This window comes from Rattus norvegicus, chromosome 19 (genome assembly GCF_036323735.1).
Source record: "Rattus norvegicus strain BN/NHsdMcwi chromosome 19, GRCr8, whole genome shotgun sequence".
Lineage (NCBI taxonomy): Eukaryota > Metazoa > Chordata > Mammalia > Rodentia > Muridae > Rattus > Rattus norvegicus.
Window position 1 is genome coordinate 67,341,907 of NC_086037.1, and position 22,152 is coordinate 67,364,058.

Below are 22,152 nucleotides of genomic sequence, written 5' to 3' on the forward strand. Positions count from 1 at the left end.
GAGCTGGGGACCGAACCCAGGGCCTTGCGCTTCCTAGGCAAGCGCTCTACCACTGAGCTAAATCCCCAACCCCCTCCATCCATCATCTTACCCATCCGCTCCTTCATCCCATCCATCCACCCACCTACCCATTCATCCATCCATCCATCCATCCATCCATCCATCCATCCATCCATCCGTCCATTCATACACACACACACACACATACACACACGCCCACATATGCAAATGACTACTGAATTACTTAGGGTTTTACTGCTTCGAACAGACACCATGACCAACGCAACTCTTCTAAGGACAGCATTTAATTGGGGCTGGCTTACAGGTTCAGAGGTTCAGTCCATCATCATCAAGGTAGGAGCAGGGCAGCATCCAGGTGTGTTCCTTGCACACACCTTTAATCCCAGCACTGGGGAAGCAGAAGCAGGCAGCTCTCTGTGTGCCAGGCTTGCCTGGGCTACCCAGTGAGACTTGATCTCTCCTTGGTATTTACTGAAGGACACCAATCCTATGAGATCCAGACCCTACCTTTATGACCTCATGGAGAAGTTCTGCTTCAAAATCCATACCGACTTGATGCTAGGACTTTACATGGAACTTGGAGGATGGGCAGCATAATTCAGCCCAAATTGTGGAGTCAAAAGTATTCAACTTGTCGTGACTGGCTTCTTTCCAGGGTTCCTCTGTGCTTGTAGCATGTGTCAGACTTCATCCCTTTCTGTGGCTGAATTAACGCTGCACTTCAAGACTATGACCTTTTTTTCTTTCACAAATTTATGGGCATCTGGACTGTTTCACCTTGTCTGAGAAAGACAGGCAGACCCCAACCTTGTAAGACCAAGCCCGGCTCCAAATTTTGTAAGAGCCCAGTACCGAATGAACTCGGTACCCTTTATAAGGTCAGTAGCGAGGGTTAGAGGTGTGGACTTAGGCCTCGAGCGGCAGAGCTCCAATGACACAATCAGTTTAAGTCCTCCCCAGGGAGATTACACTGGGTCACCGTAATCACATTTAACAATTGGGGATGTTTAACACCACAGAAACAGGTAAGAAAATCTAACCCCTCCAACTCCAAAAATCCTTTCTGTGAGAATACCAGGGCCTCGCGTATACTTGGCAGGTGCTGTCTCTCTACCTCAGAGCTACACTCCAGCCCCCAAAACACTTTGGGTCAAGTATTGGTATTTAATATGGCAGAAAGTTCATGCCCTGGGTAAACGAATGCTAAATTTTTAGACCCTGGAGTGTACACACGCACACACCAAGAGCCTCAAATGGCTTTGCCTACCCGGCACGCATCCATCCTGCTCCCCATCTGATCTCATCCAAGGAAACTACCACGAAGGTCCACAGACTGCGCACGCGCCGCTAAGAGTCCCGCTAGAGGGCGGGTCGACCTCAGTGAGCCTGCGCAGTAGGGGAGACTTCAGAGCGCGCGCCACGGAGGCGGGGCCAGCGGAGGCCGGAAGAAAGCGCGAGGAGGGCGGGGCTAGTGAGGGAAGCCCGCCGGCTCGCAGGACGGCCGTCGCGGCCTGATGACGTCGCACAATGGCCGGCCCCCGCGGGTAGTGGAGCCCGTTTGTTCCGCCCGCGTCGTGCCTGAAGCCAGAGCCAGTGAGAAGCGGAAAGGCTGAGGGACGTCCTGTCCACGCCGCCCCCACCCCAGCGGAGCCGTGGCCGCCTCCAGTCCTCGCGCTGAGGTAAGCGGGGCCGGCGGGAGGCGAGGAGGAGGCCGCCCCAGCGGCGGCGGGAGCGAGGCCCGGGAGCCCGGCGCCGCCTCCCGAGCGCTCGGGCGCGCCCCCGGCTGTGCGCAGCCGCGGGCCGAAGCGCGGCCCGGGACAGCGGGCAGGCGCGAGCCCGCTGCGGCCTGGGACGTCCGGGCGCCTTGGCGCGCCGTGGTCTGCCATAGTGAAGTTGGTTTTCCTGAAGCTGTCATTTTCCCTTCCGGGCCACTCGGCGTGGCACATGTTCGCCGCCTACAAAGGGGAGCGAATCACGCAGGTTGGCTTGGGAGGAGGCCGGCTTAGACTATCGACCGTCTCTATGGGGAACTTTGAGCTCTCTGGAGCCTCCTGCAACTTGCTCTCGCAACTTCAAGTGAGCACAGGTCGGACATACCCACTGTGCTCTCTCTAAGAGTCCGGGATATCTTAGAAGTGTAACCTCCACGCCTCTTGGACTGGGAGCTTAGAGATGCCGATTCTTTAGTGTAAAGTAGCCAAAAACGTGTAGTGCTAGAAGGAAATTAAGCTAAGACTTATAGTCTCGCTCCTACTGGAAATTTAGTTTAGCCCGTATACTTTTGACAGCTGAGTTTACTGGGCACAATAACTTTTAAATGAGCTTTTTCTTAGCATTCATTAACGAGACTAGGTAATTCTTCAGACCCACTTGGGAATAACAAAAGAAGGCATTTGGTTCTTCATCATCTATCCCAAGGCAGAGGTTGAGATTCTCTACCCGCTAGGCTAGTTCGCATTTCCCAGCCCCTGAGAGGAGAATGGGAATGATCTTCAGCATGTTTGAAGCCCAGCCAGTCCTGGAACCAATTCAATATGTCCCAAAGCCTGAAACTCCTCTCCAGCTGTAGGTGGGGAATGCTCAAACATGTTAAGAGAAGTTTGGATTTTCTTCCCGAGCAGCCAACAGGTAAGCTTGTGCCTTGCTTGTCTCCAAAGAGATAGCCTGTCATCTGCACACCATCTCAAGGAGACCATCTCCTTATCAAAGAGTTCTTGCAGAGTTTAAGTCGCTTTGGGGGTGGTGTTTTTCAACATCCTGACATTCTTACCTATACATGGATGAAGCTATGAGTGAGGATTTTATCCAGGCATAACAGAACTTAGACATCAACATAGGATCTGCCCTGCTGAAAGTTGTTTCCCACAGCTGAGCATGGTGACCCACAGCTTAACCCCAGCACTTGGGGGAAGCAAAGGCAAGAGGATCTCTGAGCTCAAGGCTAGCTTGGTCTACATAGGGAGTTCCAGGACAGCCAACGCTACAAAGTGAGACCTTGGCTCAAACGAAAAGTCATTTCCCAGAAGTTGTATTTGTATGTTACTGATCTTTCTTAACAAAACCTGCTTGGAGCACTTTTCTCAGTAGTAAGTCGTGTAAAGAAATTAATAGTTACACCCCAGCCAGTCAGTGGTGACCAAATCTTTAATCTCAGAGCTCAGGAGGCAGAGGTAGGTGAATCTATGAGTTCGAGGCCAGTCAGGGGTACAGTGAGAAACCCTTTCTCCTCCCTAGGTCACACCCCATGTTTGACCAAGAATTGTTTTAACCTGTATTGGTAAAATCCACCAGGCCAGGCTCTTAGCAGCTTGTAGCAGTTCCTCTAAGTGACCCAACTGTGAGAAGAAGACCTAACTGCTTTGCCATTAGTAAAGTGGGAGGAGTCACTTTGGCATTCTAGAGCTGCTGCTGAGACTAGCTCTCGAGCTCTGTTACAATGTTTTACAATTTAGGTAACTTTATTAGATGTCTTCTGTTTGCAACAGGTGGCTCCTGGATTAATGGGATTTTATCATTTAGTCAAGCATTTTCCAGTATGTCAAATGCATCAGGGGACAGAGCTATTGAAAGACTGTCATTCCATCCCCTGAACATATTCACCATTGTGGATAGGAGGACTAAAGATTAGCTCTGAACTTCGGGAGTCCTACACTACTGGGTTAGTGGGTAAGAAGATTGTAGACATTGTAGCTGTACTGAGGACACTAGATTCATTGTTTATATGTAATAGCATATGTGCTTCCCTGCGACCAGTGTAGGGTAACACACAAAATTAGTCTTAAAACAAAACACTAACACCTAGAGAGACAGTGGACCTTTTTGGAGCATGACTGGAGATTAAGCTCTCTACTGATTCCCAGAGATTCCTAGCCTAAAGGTACAATTTGGTGTGTGCTTCTGATAAACATTGATTTGTAGTTGTCTCTGAAAGACGTTCATCTGATGTGGCCTCTAGTAATACAGTCCCAGTAGGTCCCATGGGAGGGAAGATAGTGCAGCTCCTTTTCTCAGAAAATCTTTCAGGGCCTCTGTAAGGCAAGTGCACTACAGAAGCCCTGGCCGTGCCTCCTGTGGATGCTACTGTGGCATTGCAGTCTCAAGTGTTCCAGGCAGATAGAGTGCAGTGTGTGATGTACAGGCTGCTGAGAGCCAGCCCTTTCAAAGCTTCCATCATCTCCCCTCACACTTTAGAGCAGGATGAGCATAGTTTTCATCACTATGACAAATACCTGAAGGGATGAACTCATATAAAGAAAATATATAAGCTGATGTAGTGGTGAATACTTTTAATCCCAGCAATCCTAGGGAGGCAGGCAGAGCTCTGTGAGTTTGAGGCCAGCCTGATCTGCATAGAGTTCCAGACAACCAGGAATACCTAGACCTATCTCAAAAAGGAAGATCTATCTCCCTCCTCTCACCCTCACTCACTCTCCTCTCTACATGCACATGTTTTCTATTCCAGACCCCTCTGTCTCCCTCTGCATGGAGACTTTGTTGACCTCTTCCTGTATGGTCCGTGAACTCACCCAAGAGCTGTCCCCAATAAACCTGTTTTTATACTAAAAAAGAAAGAGGGGAGGGAGAGAAAGACAAGGTATATTTGGCTCTCAGTTTGCTGGAGTCTAGAGTTCAGGTGGTAAGGTAGCACATTGTGGCCAGAGCCAGCTGGTGACATACACCTTTAATCACAGCACTTGGGAAGCAGAGATAGGTGAGTCTGAGTTGAAAGCCAGCCTGAGCTACAGAATGAGTTCCAGAACAACCTGGGATTAATAGAGAAACCCTGTCCTGAGGGGAGGGGGGGTCAGGGAGATCCTACACTGCACGTCTTAGTAGTGAATCCTTAGGGACTAAGACTTTTAACATCTGGGCTTTTGGAAATAAGATCTCAACTTATAACAGCCTTCAAATAAACTGTTGGAGTTTGCATAGCACTGCAGTTAGATAAACACAAAAATATACAGTATAAGAAACAAGAGTCCTAACTTAGAGAGGAATTCTGGGGTTTTGAACTACCAGAAAGAGAGAAATTCTGTATATTTGAGCTGGTTTATAACCTGTCATGGGTTGCTCCGAACTCCTCACAGGAGTTGTCTGTCCTTCCCTGCAGACACACAGCAGAATACCTGTTCATCCCACTACTTCATGGCATGTGCCGACAACTGCCTTTACAAATCAGAAGTTGACTTATTCCTGCCGTCAAAGTAACTGTAAATTCACCTGGAGGGTATTAAAGCTCAGTGGCCATGTGCACAGTACACCAGCCTTTCAGGATTCTCAAGTTAATCAGCCTGGCTGTGTCCTTGTGTAAAAATGATATACCAGTGCCTTGATATTTGGAGGGAGGGAGAGGGAAATAGAGCCTACAGGTTTGTAGAGACTCTAGTTTATATATGGTATATATCAAAAAGGATTTATAGTAGTAACTTTAGTGGCTGGAAGTAGAACTAATTCCATTCATGTCTGGGCATACAGGTTCCAGAATATCCCTGAATGGCAATCCTGAGACCTATGCAGTAGCCATATGGCCTCAGTTTATTTACTTGGAAGGTTGAAATAGGGATTAAGAGGTGCGTGAAGGGGGTTGGGGACTTAGCTCAGTGGTAGAGCACTTGCCTAGCGAGTGCAAGGCCCTGGGTTCGGTCCCCAGCTCCGGAAAAAAAAAAGAGCTGCGTGAAGAAACTGAGCACATTGGCACATCCCGTTAATCTCAGCACCTGGGAGGCAGAGACAGGCAGATGTCTGAGTTTCAGGACAGCCAAAACACCACAGTGAGACCTTGTCTCAAAAAAACCAAAAAACAAAAAGCATGAGGCGTGAGGAAATGTGTTTGTTTTCCAGGAGTCTCATGAGGCACATGGTAAATGTGCTGTCCCCATAGTTATCCAATGGAACAATAAGCATGTTTCTCCCAGGGCTCTGGGATACTAAACTGCAGATGGCAGGAGTGGTGTGGGGATGGCGTTTTGACTGAAGGGCTATATCTTCAGTCAAATTCACATACACCGAGCATGTTTCCAGCTCATCGTCAGGTGTCAGGTTATAGCAACCTCATAAGGCAGCTGCTGTTGTCCTTGTAGTTCAGATGACAGCGCTGGGGCATGGCGGGTTTGAGTTGGCCCAAGATTTTAAACCCAGGAAGCAATAGAGCAAGGATTCAGGTTATAACTCAGAAACCCTGATCTTCCCTCCCTCACCAGCCTGCTGCTTGCTACAGTTCAGATATTTAGTTAGGTACTATGTCTCCATTTCTTACCGTAGGATTTCATCTCAGGATTTTCAGAAATATAAAACAAAACACAACTTGTTAGACCTAATTTTGACTGAAACCAAAAGCAAACCAACTTGTGTCCAGAAGCCCAGAAAAGGGCTATGAACAGGTTAGAAGAGGGTCTCGGGAACAGTACACAAGATAGCATGCAGTTTGGCGCAGGGGCCTTACGTGCTACAGTTGTATGACTTCCAAATCAGACAGGGCAGTTGGTTTTGCATAACAGTTGGTTTAAAAGACACCTTCATTATGAGTTTGCCTTTAGATATAAAATGCCAGAGTAGGGATTTGACAGGTTTTACGTAGGGTGTATGAGACTTGATAGCCAGTTCACCAATGCTGACTTCCTATGGTTACCAAGTGTAAACCTTGGTAGCTGGAGAAATGAAAAGTCTCTGGGCTTCTATGGAGACTTAAAAATATACAGTGCAATTAAGACCGCAGTGTTAAGGATCAGATGTTATACACCAAGGAATTCTTGTGTTCAGTATATTGACATATTGACATTAGCCTGACTTAATTACTGACGCTATCGACCACACATACACTAGAGCTTTGCACAAACATTCTCTCAAACTACAGAAAAGCACAGATCCCCATTCTGGCTGTTGTGCTACATGGCATTCACCCCCACCCACTGTATAAGTGCCTTAGGCACCAAGGATGCTCACAAGCACTCTGCAGAGCTCAGGGCTGTGCAGAGAACTTCCAAACTTGTCCTTAACGTGCCGTTGCTCTCACTAACCCAGACGAGCTGCAGTTCACTGTTCACTTCAGACTGGCCTGCTACTGCCATCAGCCTCGTGTCTTAGCGCACAGATATCCTGGGGTTACAAACTGACCTGTGTTTGCTATCCCAGGTAGGACTGACTTCAGTAGTCCTTCCTCTTCAGTGACACTAGATGACCAGAAAATCTTGTCTGCTGTTTATTTTTGAGTCACTTAAGATAAATTGTTTGGGGGTTTGGGTTTTGGGATTTTTGTTTGTTTTTCTTGTTTTATTTGGGTGTGGGGTGAGAGCAGGGTTCCAGACAGGGTTTCTCTGTGTATCCTTGGCTATCACTGAACTCACTCCCTCTTTAGATCCCCTTGTCTCTGCCTCCTGAGTACTGGCTTAAAGGCATGTACCACCACTTAATGTTGATTGATTTGATCAGTAAATTTAAATTTTAATCATTGTGTGTACAAATGACTGATTTTAAATTTCTTTTATTGTATTCAGTTACCCAACAAACCTTGGTTTGTTTTTTTTTTTTTTCTTGAAACTGTGTCTCATATAGCTATGACTAGTCTCAAACTTGACATATTAGGTGAGGATAACCTTGAACTCTCTCCTCTGCCTGTCTTCCAAGCACCGGTATTAAAGGTATGTTCCACCACACCTGGTTAGAAACATTTTGATGCCCACTCTTTTTTTTTTTTTAAGATTTATTTATTTATTTATTATGAGTACACTGTAGCTGTCTTCAGACACACCAGAAGAGGGCATCAGATCCCATTACAGATGGTTGTGAGCCACCATGTGGGTGCTGGGAATTGAACTCAGGACCTCTGGAAGAGCAGTCAGTGCTGTTAACCGCTGAGCCATCTCTCCAGCCCTCCCCCCCCTTTTTAAGATTTATTTATTATATATAAGTACACTGTAGCTGTCTTCAGACACACCAGAAGAGGGCATCCAATCTCATTTTAGGTGGTTGTGAGCCACCATGTGGTTACTGGGATTTGAACTCAGGACCTCTGGAAGAGCAGTCAGTGCTCTTAACCGCTGAGCCATCTCTCCAGCCCCCTCTCCAGCCCCTTTGATGCCCACTCTTGACACTGCATGTTTAAAACAGGTGATCTTTTAATTTTTTTTCTTGTTTAAATTCTTTCCCTCTCTCCCTTCGTGTGTGTGTGTGTGTGTGTGTGTGTGTGTGTGTGTAAGTGTAAGTGTGTCAGCATGTGGAGGTCAGAGGTCATCCTGCAAGTGTTGGCCCTCTTTCTCCATGTTGGTCCCAGAGACCAGCTTGGATTTTCAGGTTTAGCAGGTGCCTTTTACCCACTCAGCCATCTTACTGGCCCATCTTTTTTTATTTTTGAGACAGTTTTTATTCTAAAGCCCTGACAGGCCTTTGACTCAGCATGCAACCCAGGCTATAAGTTTTTCAAAGTCCAAGTTTGGGATCTGGTCTGTAGCTTGGTGATAGGGTACTTTACCTGACATGTGCAAAGTCCTGAATTCAGTCTTCCAACACTGCCCCATCTCAGAAATGCACAAATTGAAAAATATGTTCTCTCTTTAGTAGCTAAGTGTGAGGTTATGTAAAGACAACATAAGGTGTGTGAATGTGTGTGGCTTTGGTGCCTGTAAACACAGAGTGAGCTGAATTCAGTAACTTGTTCCTTTGGCTAGGTACCAAGCAGCTTTTGGTTTTTTTGTTTGTTTGTTTGTTTGTTTGTTTGTTTGTTTTTTAATTGTTTATTTTATGTATGTGAGAGCACTGTTGCTGTCTTCAGACACACCAGAAGAGGGCATTGGACCCCATTACAGATGGTTGTGAGCCACCATGTGGTTGCTGGGAATTGAACTCAGAACCTCTGGAAGAGCAGCCAGTGCTCTTAACCGCTGAGCCATCTCTCCAGCCCGCTTTTGTTTTTCCCAGCCTCAGAATACAAAGCAGACTGAACTCCAAACCTTCCTCCTTTGTGTGTGATTTGGCATCTATTGTTTATGAGATTGAAAGACTGGGGGTTGGGATTTAGCTCAGTGGTAGAGCGCTTGCCTAGGAAGCGCAAGGCCCTGGGTTCGGTCCCCAGCTCCGAAAAAAAAGAACAAAAAAAAAAAAAAAAAAAAAGAAAGACTGGCTAACAGTTGCTAGGTGTGATGTCTACACTTACTCTCAACCTGAGCTTAGGTAGCCACTTTTAAAGCAAGTGCAGCAGTGTACTTTTTGAAAATTGATTCAAGGTGTTGCTGTGTAACAGTGTGGCCTCCATTTCCCAAGTGCTGTGATTACAGGCATGTGCCACTATGCCCAGCAGAGCAAAGTGCTTTCTATGAGTTGAGGAGGTGGAAAAACCAAAAAAAAAAAAAAAAAAAAATTTGCTTCAATAAATCTGGATTCCTAGAAATAGAAGTGAGTTTTCTTTTTCTTCTTTTTCTTTTTTTTTTTTTTTTTCTTTTTTTCGGAGCTGGGGACCGAACCCAGGGCCTTGTGATTGCTAGGCAAGCGCTCTACCACTGAGCTAAATCCCCAACCCCAGAAGTGAGTTTTCTAAAAGGGAAAAGGTTCTTTTATATAAGTATATGATTTAAACGTCTAAAAATAATTCTGTCATAGTTCATTTGTACAACAGACACCTAGATAGCTTTGGTTGTTTGGACTCTGGAGTCACTGGTCCCAGAGCACTGCCTTTGGAGAACAGTGCTGTAGGCTGGGTGAAAGGTCTGAATCGTAGGGTGCAGGGGATGGGGTATAAAGAGGTGACATCAGTGGAAGGCCCTGGGTTCAGTCCCCAGCTCTGAAAAAAAAAAAAAAAAAGAGGTGACATAAAACTGCTTGAGAGCCAGAGTACAAGGAAAGGGTTTAGTTAAAAACTGCAGCTGGGGCTGGAGAGATGGCTCAGTGGTTAAGAGCACTGACTGTTCTTCCAGAGGTCCTGAGTTCAAATCCCAGCAACCACATGGTGGCTCACAACCATCTGTAATGGGGTCCGATGCCCTCTTCTGGTGTGTCTGAAGACAACTGCAGTATACTTATAATTAATTAATTAATTAATTAATTAGATCTCTTTTTAAAAAAGAGAGAAACTGCAGCTGACCTACGGTAAGATCTCATTCCAGGGTAGAAACATTACTTTCAGAAGTCAGTTCCCGGGGCTGGAGAGGTGGCTCAGTGGTTAAGAGCACTGACTGCTCTTCCAGAGGTCCTGAGTTCAAATCCCAGCAACCACATGGTGGTTCACAACCATCTGTAATGAAATCCAATGCCCTCTTCTGGTGTGTCGGAAGACAGCTACAGTGTACTCATATACAAAATAAATAAATAAATCTAAAAAAAATTAAAAAAAAAAAAAAAAAAAGAAGTCAGTTCCCATGAGTCCCAATAGTTAGCTATCCTTGGCAATCCATGGCTTACTTATTATTGCTCCCTTTTCTTCACCTGTGCCAGCTGCAGGAAGGCACAGGGCTGAGTGGAGGCCAGCCATAGGCAGCAGAGTTATGCCCTGGCACTCCACAGGGAGGCATGTGGTTTTTGGAAGAGGGGTTGTGTGGAACAAGGGCAGAGAGCATGTGGGCCAAGAGGATGGGCACAGGCTGAGTCTGTGGTGTCTGTCTTTTGCAGATCTGTGGGTCCTGATGGATGTGGCTGAGAGCCCTGAACTGGAGCCTCACTCCCCGGATGAAGAGCAGCCGGCACTTTCAGATGATGACATTCTGAGGGAAAGTGGGTCTGAACAAGATTTGGATGGAGCTGGGGAAAGGGCTTCTGATTTGGAGGAAGAGGAAAATGCAACTAGAGTACAAAGCCAGGAGGAGATTCACTCAGATGAGGAAGACCAAGCCAGTGAGCCCAAGTCCCAGGATCAGGACTCAGAGGCTCATGAGCTGAGCAGGGGCCCAGCAGGATCCCCATGCGAGGAGGGGGATGATGCTGAGGAAGATGGGACAAGTGATCTCAGGGACGAAGCCTCCTCAGTGACCAGGGAACTGGATGAGCACGAGCTAGACTATGATGAGGAGGTCCCTGAGGAACCAGCTCCTGCTGCCCAGGAGGAGGAAGCTGAGAAGGCTGGGGCCGAGGAGGAGGAGGAAAAGGGAGAAGGGGCTCCTGGAGAGGAAGGGAAGCCTGATGTTCAAAGTGTGGGAGAAAAAGAACCCACAGAAGCTGCCAAGGAGAAGAAGAAAGAGGATGACGATGGAGAGATCGACGACGGGGAGATAGATGTGAGTATGGTGGCGCTGGCGAGAAAGAGCCCTGGCCCTTGAGCAACACACCTGACCCAGGAGAGGCGGGCACAGCAGGCTTTTCAGGCTCCCTCGTGCTTAGAGAGATGGTCAGTTCTGGGCTGGGCCAGGCGTGCAGAAAAATAAGAGCTGTGTTGAGGCGGGGGAAGAAGTGCTCACAGTGGAGAATGAGAGGTAGGCTCATGTAGAAAAACTCAGAGGAAAGCTGCTATCAGAAACGAGAAGATCCCGTCTTTTTTTTTTTTTGGTTCTTTTTTTTCCGGAGCTGGGGACCGAACCCAGGGCCTTGCGCTTCCTAGGTAAGCGCTCTACCACTGAGCTAAATCCCCAGCCCCAGATCCCATCTTTAAATCTGGCCTTAGGGGTTGGGGATTTAGCTCAGTGGTAGAGCGCTCAAGCGCAAGGCCCTGGGTTCGGTCCCCAGCTCCGAGGGGGAAAAAAAAAAAAAAAATCTGGTCTTCATGTGGAGTCATGGGTGCGGAGGTCAGATTTTCTTTGCAGATGATTCTGTTGGAAGTTCAGAGCAGTTGAGCTCAAAGCAGGTGAGGGAGGGGCTGGCTAGACGAGCCAACTGAGGTTTACTAGAAAGCAACTGCTTGCCTGGTAGAAGATAGGTTAAACATCTCTGGGGTGATGTGGGGGGGCACTATCTGGGGACCCCAGGTTCTCAACATGCACCATCCCTACAGCAGCCTGTTGGTCCCTGCATATCTAGTTCATTTTAGGGGTTCATGGGTGGAGGATGACTTTGGCCACACAGGCTGGTTGGTAGTAGGACTTTGTGTCCCAGTGGTGAGTAAATGTGGGTGGGTGGGATGTATATGACTGCAATCATAAAGTCTCAAATGCCTCACCTCTTCTCCCAGCTGTGTAGCAAACAGTCTCCTGAGTTCCCTGTTTTGTTCCTCCATGAAGAACGTTTCTGTGCATGATTTCTTCGTGGTTGGTTGGTTGGTTGGTTTTTGTGTTTCGTTTTTTGTTTGTTGTTTTTGGGGTGGTGGTGGTGGTCTGTGTTTCCCCTGTGGGGAAATTGATCTTTACTTCAATAAAGTTGAGGTTATTGGCTATGTTTTAGCTGTGCCTGCTGTCAGGTGCTCCCTGTTAAATGCCCTTCCTTGTCCCACAGTGAAAGTCAGATGAGGTTGAGAATCTTGATAGAATTATGGAGGGCATTGGCAGTGGGGGCACTGGTAACTGTTATATTGGGCTATGGGTATGGTCAGTGGGGAAATGGATTGAACCAGACCCGCCCTGGACAGCATGCATGGTCTTTGTCGCTGATGTCCCTTGGAAACAGTGTATGGGATGAATCTGCCACTTGACTCTCTGGCTCAACACAGTTCTACAGTACATTTTTAAGTGCTTTTTTTTTTTTTTTTTTTTTTTTTTTTTCTGGAGCTGGGGACTGAACCCAGGGCCTTGCACTTGCTAGGCAAGCGCTCTATCACTGAGCTAAATCCCCAACCCCTATGGTATGTTTTTGTTTTGCCTACTGTGCCTGCTATCCCCATGTGAATGGTTCTGCATCCTATGGGAAGTAGCATGCTACTAAAGGACCCCAGCCCAGCATCCTCCAGTAACACGAGAGGTCACTTCCTTCCTACCAGACTCTTCTTCTAGCCTACAGTACCCTATAGTTGATGTTGTTGGGAAGTCTTGGACACTGGGGATCCTGGAAGTGTATGAGGATCACAATAGCTGAAGATATAACAGGACAGGTGGGCAAGTGGGCGCCATGAGGGATAGCTTTAGTGCAGCCCAGGAGAGCCCAGTAACTCCAAGCCAGCAGCCGCTTTCCCTGGAAGCTCCTCTCCTGGACCCTGTCTCCCTCTTCCTCCACAATGTTGTGTGCATGTGTGGAATTTGTTGTTAAGTCTCTGTAGGCTCATGGGCCTCCACTGATTTTTTTTTTCTTCCCCGGAGACAAGGTTTCTCTGTGTAGCCCTGGCTGTCCTGGAACTTGCTTTATAGACCAGGCTGCCTCAGACTCAGGTCCACCTGCCTCTGTGAGGGTACACCACCACTGCCCGGTTATCCACAGTGATTATCACTTAGCATATCCATTGTTCTTGTCACAGTCTCATGATTGCTGCTTCACCAGACTCCCTCCTCAGGAACAGTCTTCTAGGCCAAGACCTACTTCCCTTCAGACTGCCATGCAGGATGAATGTGTCTCAGGCAGTGTCTCTACATGAGTGTTCCGGGTACATACAATCTGGACTGGGGGCCAGCTGCTTGTTGGCGTTGCTGGAAAAGTTGTTCCCTGATGGATGCTGTGTAGTGAGCATGGGGTCCTGCAGAGCAGGGGCTGTGGCATGGCATCCCTCACCAGAGGAAAGCAAGGCGTCCTTTCTGACCCTGCGGGCTGTTCCCACAGATCCTTGGCTAGTTCCTTCTGCAGGACACGAGGAGCAGCCCGGATGGGTTGACCAGGGATTGCTCCTCCACTTTCTGGCTCCTGGCTTTGTTCTGCTTTTGTCTCCTCATGGGTTCAGCAGGCCAAGGCAGGAGGCATGTTTGCTCACTCTTCCCCTGGCCAAGGCTAGCCAGAGAGCACAAGACCATGGGCGTAGCCTGACTACAAGGAGTCCAGGCTGGTGGGAATAGGTTGGTGAACAGGCCCTGGGCACAGGGGTGGCTTTGGAGACCACTCCTCCTTGGCTGCCTGTTCGAACCCTGGAAATACAACTTGGGTTCTGTCTGTAAAGCTTCTGGGCCACTCTACAGTAATGGTGAGGTGAAGAATGAGCTACAGGTGGTGCTGCCATCAGGGTCACCTGACGTCCCCATGAGAGGCAAGTAGTGTTTGGTTGTAAAGGACATGGAGTACTCAGTTTATACACTGTTACCGTACATAGTACTAAAGATCAAAGTCTGACCACTGCCTGCTTGCAACTGATAGAAAGTCGGGAGCTCGGCTCTGAGTGTCCAGTGGAGCCCGTCATTCCCACAGTACTCCTGTGAGGTTATAGATGACTGGAGACCATCTCTTGTGTAACTGAGCATTTAAGCTTGGGAAGCTGGAAGGTGGATGCTCCCCACACCCAATCCTAAGCTTCCAGCCTAGGAAGAGTGGTATGTGGTGGGCAAAGCAGTCTGCTCACCCCCAGATGACTGTCCTCTGTTCCAGGATGACGACCTGGAGGAAGGCGAAGTGAAGGACCCCAGTGACCGGAAGGTGAGGCCACGCCCCACCTGCCGATTCTTCATGAAAGGTAATTGTCGGCCTCGCCTTCTTGCAGCATCTGTGTAGCCTCTGCTCTCCTGGGGCCATGGTGGTGATCTGTCGTCCTCTGGGCACGCACGCTGTCCATGTCAGTGAGGCTTCGTAGGACTAGGCTACAAGAGTTGGTGGTAGTTGATAGTGTTGGTGGTAAACACTGGGCCTTGTGTTGGCCCTGTCATGGCTTTAAAAACTGCCTTAGAGGACAGCCCCTCTTCTTACCCTGCAGGTGTCAGGCCCACTGTTTACAGCAGACCCAAGGCTGCAGCACACAGTGGCAGTTGTTCCCAAGTGCTGCTTTCTGTGAGGCCAGCTGCCCCAGTGTTAGCCTCCCCTCCTCTGCCAGAAAGAACCACTTCTTAAAGAATGGGTCAGAAGCAGGTCCTTTATTTGTGGGTGGTATTGAAAGGCCAGGGAGAGCGTCCGAAGGCATTCCTGCGAAGGACTAGTGCCACTCGGCGCTTCAGCCGGGGCAGTTGTCTAGATCTGGATTGACCACATTACAAGTAACATGTGCTCTGGCTTTGTAAAGCCAGGGGTGGGGGCGGGGTGAGGTGGGGTTCAGACGTGGAATCAAGAGTCTCCAGTCTGTAAGGCTTGCTTGGATGGTTTGGGTATATTTCTTGTTGAGTGTCTTCCTTGGACAGATAGTGAGGTGTTTTCTCTTGCGCGAGGATGACTTTGCTCGCTTCGCCAGCCTGTGTGTGCAGTCTGAGTTCACAAGAGCTTCCTGTACTTCTCTTCCAGATGTTGTGACACCATTATCCACTCTTCTTCCACCAATACCAAATTCCATACCACTCAGAGGCCAGGTTAAAGGTACAAAATATCCTGTGTTCACTCTCTGTTGTGCCTTAAAGTCCCCTGCGCCAGAGGCCAGACTTCTTTCTCCTGGATCCAGAGCACAGCTGGGACGCCAACAGGGAGGAGGCTTGAGGGACAGAACTGCTGTGGCCCTTTTCTCCTTAGTGTCGTTAGAGCTGGGGAGGAGATACAGGTCGAGACCATGCACTTGAAGAACAAGGACTTCCACAACTGGGCAGTGGAACCCTGTCCTATTCATGGGGAAGGCTATGCCCAAGAAGTGATCCACAGACAGCTCTGTCCCTCAGATCAAGAGATGCCCTGGTGATGGGACATTGATGAAAACTCCACTCAGGCTCACTTCTCTGGTCTTGGGATACCAAGTGAAAAGAGTTGGCACATCTTAAGTTGCACAGTCAACTGTACACATTGGGGGTGGGGTACAGGGCAGTGTGTAGGTATATGTGTTGGTGACCTTCACTTGATATTGCCCCAAGTACCCTAAGAGTGAAGGACCGTGACACTAAATCTCAGTCGTTAGAAGTCTTTAAATTGCTGGTATTTCAAGAAACCTAAGTGCAAGCAGCAGAGCCTTTCAGGGAATGGCACGAGGAATAGACGCAGTCCTCCTGGCAGGGAATGGCACAAGGAATAGACTCAGTCCTCCCGGCAGATGTGCAGGTTACAGCAGCAGGCGTGTGTTCAGCGTGGATCTGTGCTTGGTTCTCATTCTACAGCTCTCAGACTGGGTTGCACAATGCCTTTGCAGTCGATAGCTTGTCAACTGCTCGGGACAGGCCAGCAGCAGCAGCCTGAGTTTCTGGAGCAAGAGCCAGGGGCCCACACCCTGATGTAGTTCTCAGAACTTATAAGCACAGAACAGATGAAGCAAATGCTTTGAAACACAAAGCAGCTCTTTTGGGGGTGGCGTCTGCATGTGGTCCGGTGCTGCTTTAGCCGCCGCACGGGGTGGGCACCCTGCTCACAGTAAGCTATGTTTGGGTTTTCGTGAGTGAGGCCATGCATGCTAAGGTTTCTGCAGTCTGGTGGGAAGCAGCTTAGGTGGGTGTCTCAGAGTTTCTATTGCTTTGAAACCACACCAGGACCAAAGGCAGTCTGGGGAGGCATGGTTGGTATCTCAGTTTACAGTCCCACATCATAGTCTGCTATTGAAGGAAGGGAGGGCAGGGAGGGCAGCAGTGGCCAAGGCAGAGCCATGCTTGCTTGCTTGTTCCCCTTGTCTTTCTCAGTCTGATTTCTTCTGCACCTCAGGACTACCTGCTCCGTGTGATACTGCCCACCCACATCAATCACTTAAGAAAATGTCCACAGGCAGGCTTGCCTATAGGCCAATCTTGAAGCTTATTGGGGCTTCTTTTTAATTGAGGTTCTCTCTTCCCAAATGACTGTAGCCTTTGTCAGGTTGACCTAAAACTAACCAGGAGAGTAAGCATGAACAGTAGCGTTTTCAGGGTGTGCTTAGTTGCTGCTTCCCTTCCTCTCATCCTGTTTATGATGTGCAGGAGGAAAGGAAATGGTGGACTTCAGTTCTCTGGGATGTCTTCCTCGGCATTGCAGGGTTGTTGGGTTTTGTTGGGTTTTGTTTTGGCTGGCCTATGTTGTAGGAATGGTGTTCAGTTGAACTCAGTTGATTCATCATCCAGATTCCATGCTGGGCTCACCTACCACATGCCTGACTTCGGCCACCCTTCCCTGACTGTGAAGGAAGATTCCACACCTCTTTCTTAGGCCTTTTCCCGGGTGCTATTTAGGATCAGCTGAGGGCACCGCTCCCCTTAGTCCCATTTCTATCTCTCAGCACAAACCTTAGCTCTTACATTAAGTTTTCTCAGTATTGTGCAGGTGTGCGTGTGACTGTGGGTAATTGCTGAGGCCAGAAGTATTAGAACCCCCGAGGCTGGAGTTACAGGCTGTGGTGAGCTGCCTAGCGTGGGTGCCAGGAACTGAACTCCTGTCTTCTTTAAGAGCAGTATATACTCTTAACACAGAGCCCTCTTTCCAGCACAACTGTTGTTGTTGTTGTTGTTGTTGTTGTTGTTGTTGTTGTTGTTGTTGTTGGAGACAGGGTTTTCTTTGTGTGGCCCTGGCTGTCCTGGAACTCGGCGGTGTAGACCAGGCTGGCCTTGAACTCAGAGATGCACCTGCCTCTCAATGTTGGAATTAAAGGCACACACACCGTCATGGCCCACATTTTGTATTTCTTTTTTCCCTAGTTGTCCATTTGAAACCTGCATAAGAGAGATTACTGTCTTAGCGTCTCATCTGTCAGTTTAGTCTCAGGCAGATTCTCAAACCAAAAAGCAAGCCTATTTGGCAGAATATCACAAGAATTGTCTCTAGACCAGCTTCTAATATTGTTCCCATAAGCAGTCTCCTAGGCTGGGCCTCTGTAGGCCACATTGCTCTCAGCACTACTAATAGCCTCCCAAGCGCCTACCTAGAATGTTCCGTTCAGCCTGGCTCACAGTATTCAAAAGCTTTCTTACTTCAGGGTCCTAACATCTTGCAGAGTTCTTTTAAAGAGAGAGAGAGAGACAGTATAGTCCGGCCCATCACAGCAGTAGTCCCATCCCCAGCTACTGTCTACCTTACTTCTAATTGCTGTGATGAGAACCATAAACAAGACAACTTATAGAAAAGAGTCTGTTTGGGAGCTTACAGTTTCCGAGGGTGAGCATTAGGGTGTGGAGAGCTAGGCACACCGCCACATCAAGCCCTCTACCGTGCTTGTCCAAGAGAAATAAAAATGTCACCACCTAAAACTTGTGTGGGCATGAGGGTGGTCTTGATTGCCCGGGTCGGTTGATCCAGAGGAGCAGCTGCACATTACATGGTGCTTTAGGAGGGGGTGTACTGGGGAGTGAAACGCAGAGCCTTGAACATCAGTTGAGTACCATGTAAGGAACCTGTAAGGAACTCCGCTGTCACTGTACCCTTTTATATTTCCCACTTTGATAGTAGCATTTCTAGCAGTGTCTCAGGGTGTCTGGGGTGCTGGGCTCACAGATGTTCAGTGATGTGCCCCTCTATGCATTTTACAACTGTGTTTGCTCACTTTGGGATCTCTGTTTTCTCTTCATGTTGATAAATGGAAATGCGTCAGAGTGGCCTATAACCTATTGGAGTCCTCCAGACCATTCAAGGGACTCTGAAATTAGAGCAGTTTTCATAGTGGCAAGAAGGACACCCTCCTGCGTGTATGCATGTGTAAGGCCAGCCTCACCTATGTTAGTAAGGAAAAGCTTAAATTTTGACAGGGATGTTGCTGCTGCTGCTGCTGTTGCTGCTGCTGCTGCTGCTGCTGCTGCTGCTGCTGCTGCTGCTGCTGCTGCTGCTTCTGCTGCTGCTGCTGTTTAATATTAAGACAGTCTGACTCTGGGTTGGGGATTTAGCTCAGTGGTAGAGCGCTAGCCTAGCAAGCGCAAGGCCCTTGGTTTGGTCCCCGGCTCCGGAAAAAAGAAAAAGAAGACAAGGCTGACCTCAAACTCCCGAGTGTCCCTGCCTCTGCACCCCAACCCCGGGGTGCTGGGGTTAAAGGTGTGCACCACTCCCCTGGCTCTAGCTGGCTGTTTTCTAGATTTACAGAGGTGGGGACAATTAATGTGCCATAAAGTGTTCCCACTGTAAATATATATATTCCAGTGATTCTTAGTCAATCTATCTGCCAAGTTGTATATGTCTCACCTGAGTTCAGTCCTTAAGGATCTGTCGCCCTAGTGAGACTGTCAGTGCACGCCCTTTCCACAGTATGGCAGGCAGCCTTCAAGCTAGATAGACAGTGCAGCTAGTAGAGCGCAGAGCTGGGCCCAGATTATGAAGGCTGAAAGCTGCTACTTTGCAAGCAATACTCTGGGGGTCTGGAGATGTGCCTAGCAATTGGCAATGCTTGCTCCTCCTGCAGAAGACACAGGTTCTGTTCTGTCACCCACATAGTGGCTTACAACCATTTGTAATTCAGTTCCAGGAGATCCTGTACCCTCTTCTGGTCTGCACAGGTACCAAGCACACACATGGTACACACATATAAAGACAGAGACAAAAATTCCATGCATATAAAATAAAAGTAAGTAAATATTTTCAAGAAGAGAGAACAGTCAGTGTGTTGGTGTTCAGATCTGTTCTTCCGTACGAGAATTGGACTTCTGGGCATGACTGCTTTCCAGTGTCTATCAGCCTCGCAGGTGACTGAAAAGTTAGAGCAGAGTTCCTGGCACGTCCATTCAGACCAACCAGTGCCCAGGCTCTGTGCTGGAGTAGACTTCACAACCCATAAATGCAGACCTGTGGTGTGACTGAAGAGCCTCTGGAAGGCCTTGCCTCCTGTGCAGCACACCACCCCACCAACATACCAAATCCAGACCAGAGAGCCTTGGCTCTGAGTGTGTGCATTGCCTCAGCATGCATTTGCTCAGAGTAAACTGTGCCATCTCCTCCCAGTTTAAAATATTTCATAGACACATGCTGACATTTTTATATTTAAGTAGATAATTGAAATTTCTTATTAGAAATCATGGACAGGAGCAAAGACTTCCTGGATGACCAGGATTCTCCCAGAGCGGTTCATACAAGCCAGCTTGGGCATTTATCCCAGCTCTGTGATCTCCTGAGAGAAACTTCAGTCTCCTAGGTCTCTGAGCTGAGAGAAGGACACACAAATCTGTCACTGGAGCCATTATGTGCCCTGAGCCACTGGGTCTTCAGTCCTGTAAGGGCACAGATCTGTAGGTCTGAGGTTTGCTCGTTGCTTAAGGCTCAATTATTATATTTCTGTTTGGTCTGCCTTTTTTAAACAAGTGAAGCACTTTGACTCTTATACACGGGCTGCATTTATTTCTTGTTTGCAGCTGCTTAGACTAGCTGAAAGAGGACCACTTTGTCACAATGTGTACTCTGGACCAAAATGAGTGTTTTGTTTGTAAAGTGACAGTGTAAAACTACCTTTGCTGTTCTGACGACTGCTTTGCCTATGGTGGAGCACATGCAGCTGATGATAACTGATCCAGACAATAGATCACAAGCTTAGAGGCCATTTCTGGACCTAGGAAGCACATGCATTGCCTCGTGCACATAGCTACAGTGTACTTGCTCTAGCTGGCATCTGTTAGATTGTAGAATCTGTTTGTAGAGATAGATCTTGGCTGTTGGACATGGGGACTGTGGCCAGCAGGTGATGGGGCAGCCACCTCCTGCCATCTGTTTAGCGTCGTGATTGCTGCTGAGAGATCTGCTATGGTCATGTCAGTATTACTGATGCAGTTTTGGGTCTTTGGCTACTCATCACACAGGTTCATTCTTCTTAAATTGCTTAGAGACAAGCAGTAAAGATCAGGCAAGAGTATATAATATATTCAAGAAAAATGGGGTGGACGTTTGGTGACTACATGCGTGACTCCCCTTTAAGTTGGTAACTACTTGTGCACAAGGTTCTGGTGATAGGGGAAGATAGGGAAAAGGAGACAGTATGTATGTAGCCCAGCATTCTCCTGAGTACTGGAATCAAAGGTCTGCTGTTAGCCAGCCAGCTCTACTATATGCTCTTTAGAGAATATATTCTTTATTCACATAAATACCTATTTTTATTTCGTTTTACCATAAAATATTTCTCATGTTAAATAGTATCTACATGTTGAATTAATTATTTAAGAAATAGACCTCAGCAGTGCGTTCTTGCTACCCACCCCAGTGGTTTATGTTCCTGAATGAAAGACACACAGCCTTTACATTCTGATATGCCTTAAATAGTGCAACAGCTGGGCCACTTTCTAACCTGCACATGATTAAGTCATCTCCTGCCAATAATCCCCAGTTATTGCTTACTAAATTCTATATTCTACCTTGGCTGCCCTGGACTCAGGCCAGCCTAAGTAGGCTGCACTCTCCTGACTCCTTCACATGCCAGCTGTGCCTCCCAGTCCTTCACTCTTCACTCTGCTCAGTCATGGTGTGTCTCCTCCTCCTCCTCCTCCTCCTCCTCCTCCTCCTCCTCCTCTCCCTCTTCTTCCTCCTCCTCCTCCTCTTCTTCCTCCTCCTCCTCCTCTTCTTCCTCTTCCTCCTCCTCTTCTTCCTCCTCCTCCTCCTCCTCCTCCTCCTCCTCCTCCTCCTCCTCCTCTTCTTCCAGCATGGTGGATCTCCTTCTCCCACATCTCTCTGTCCCAAGCCTGGCAGTCTTAAAAGTCCCTCTGTCTACCCTGCCCAGCCATTGGCTGGTGGCATCTTTATTTACCAATCAGAACCAACTGGAGGCAGGGTCCCTCAGTGTCTTGCATGTGGAACCTCATGTAAGGAGTTTTGGGGACCCAAATTATTATCATAATGCAAGCAACATTGGGCCAAACCCACTGTATTTCCCCATTATTGTCCAATTAAAAAGGCTCTTTTCTCATATATACACTAAACATAATTATAACAATTATATAGTTGGATGTCTGAGAAGGAATTAAATATTACTTGAGTATGTAGGAAGCATAAAGACACAGCTTCCAAAGCTTATACATTTTGTAGAGACAGCTGACTACCTGGGCAGTCTTCAGTATCCCTCATAATGTTGGGAATATCTGTCTTCAGCCTTCTGGCCCAGAACCATCTGACAGACCTTAAGTGAAGCAGGAATTATGAAAGGACTGACTTGCCCTGTCTTGGCAGAGCTTAGTGATTGACTATCCCGCATCTGTGTGTTCTTTTTTTGGACATTAATTGTGTACAGAATGAAATTAGACTATTTCTTACCCAGTGGCCAGTTTGTCACAATTGAAGCAACTCCAGTTGGAGGTACTGATGCTCAACATCATCTTTGAAGTGGGATGGGGTGCTGTCAGGAACACACATGTCTCCTAGTCAAAAGATCTGTTAATAATGAAATGATTT

At 47.9% G+C, this 22,152-nt stretch overlaps 1 protein-coding gene across 4 annotated transcripts in view; it reads left to right on the forward strand.

Moving 5' to 3' along the window:
* The first annotated feature begins 2,515 nt into the window (after positions 1-2,515).
* The window catches only part of Zc3h18 (zinc finger CCCH-type containing 18), a 43,979-nt gene continuing 24,342 nt past the window's right edge, over positions 2,516-22,152 (forward strand). For 2 of the 4 annotated variants that reach the window (XM_006255758.5, XM_006255759.5), the window contains exons 1-4: positions 2,516-2,649; positions 10,618-11,219; positions 14,371-14,455; positions 15,211-15,282. In XM_006255758.5, coding sequence (XP_006255820.1) covers positions 2,556-2,649; positions 10,618-11,219; positions 14,371-14,455; positions 15,211-15,282 — 853 coding nt within the window. In that variant the 5' untranslated portion in view covers positions 2,516-2,555. 4 annotated transcript variants of the gene reach the window in all.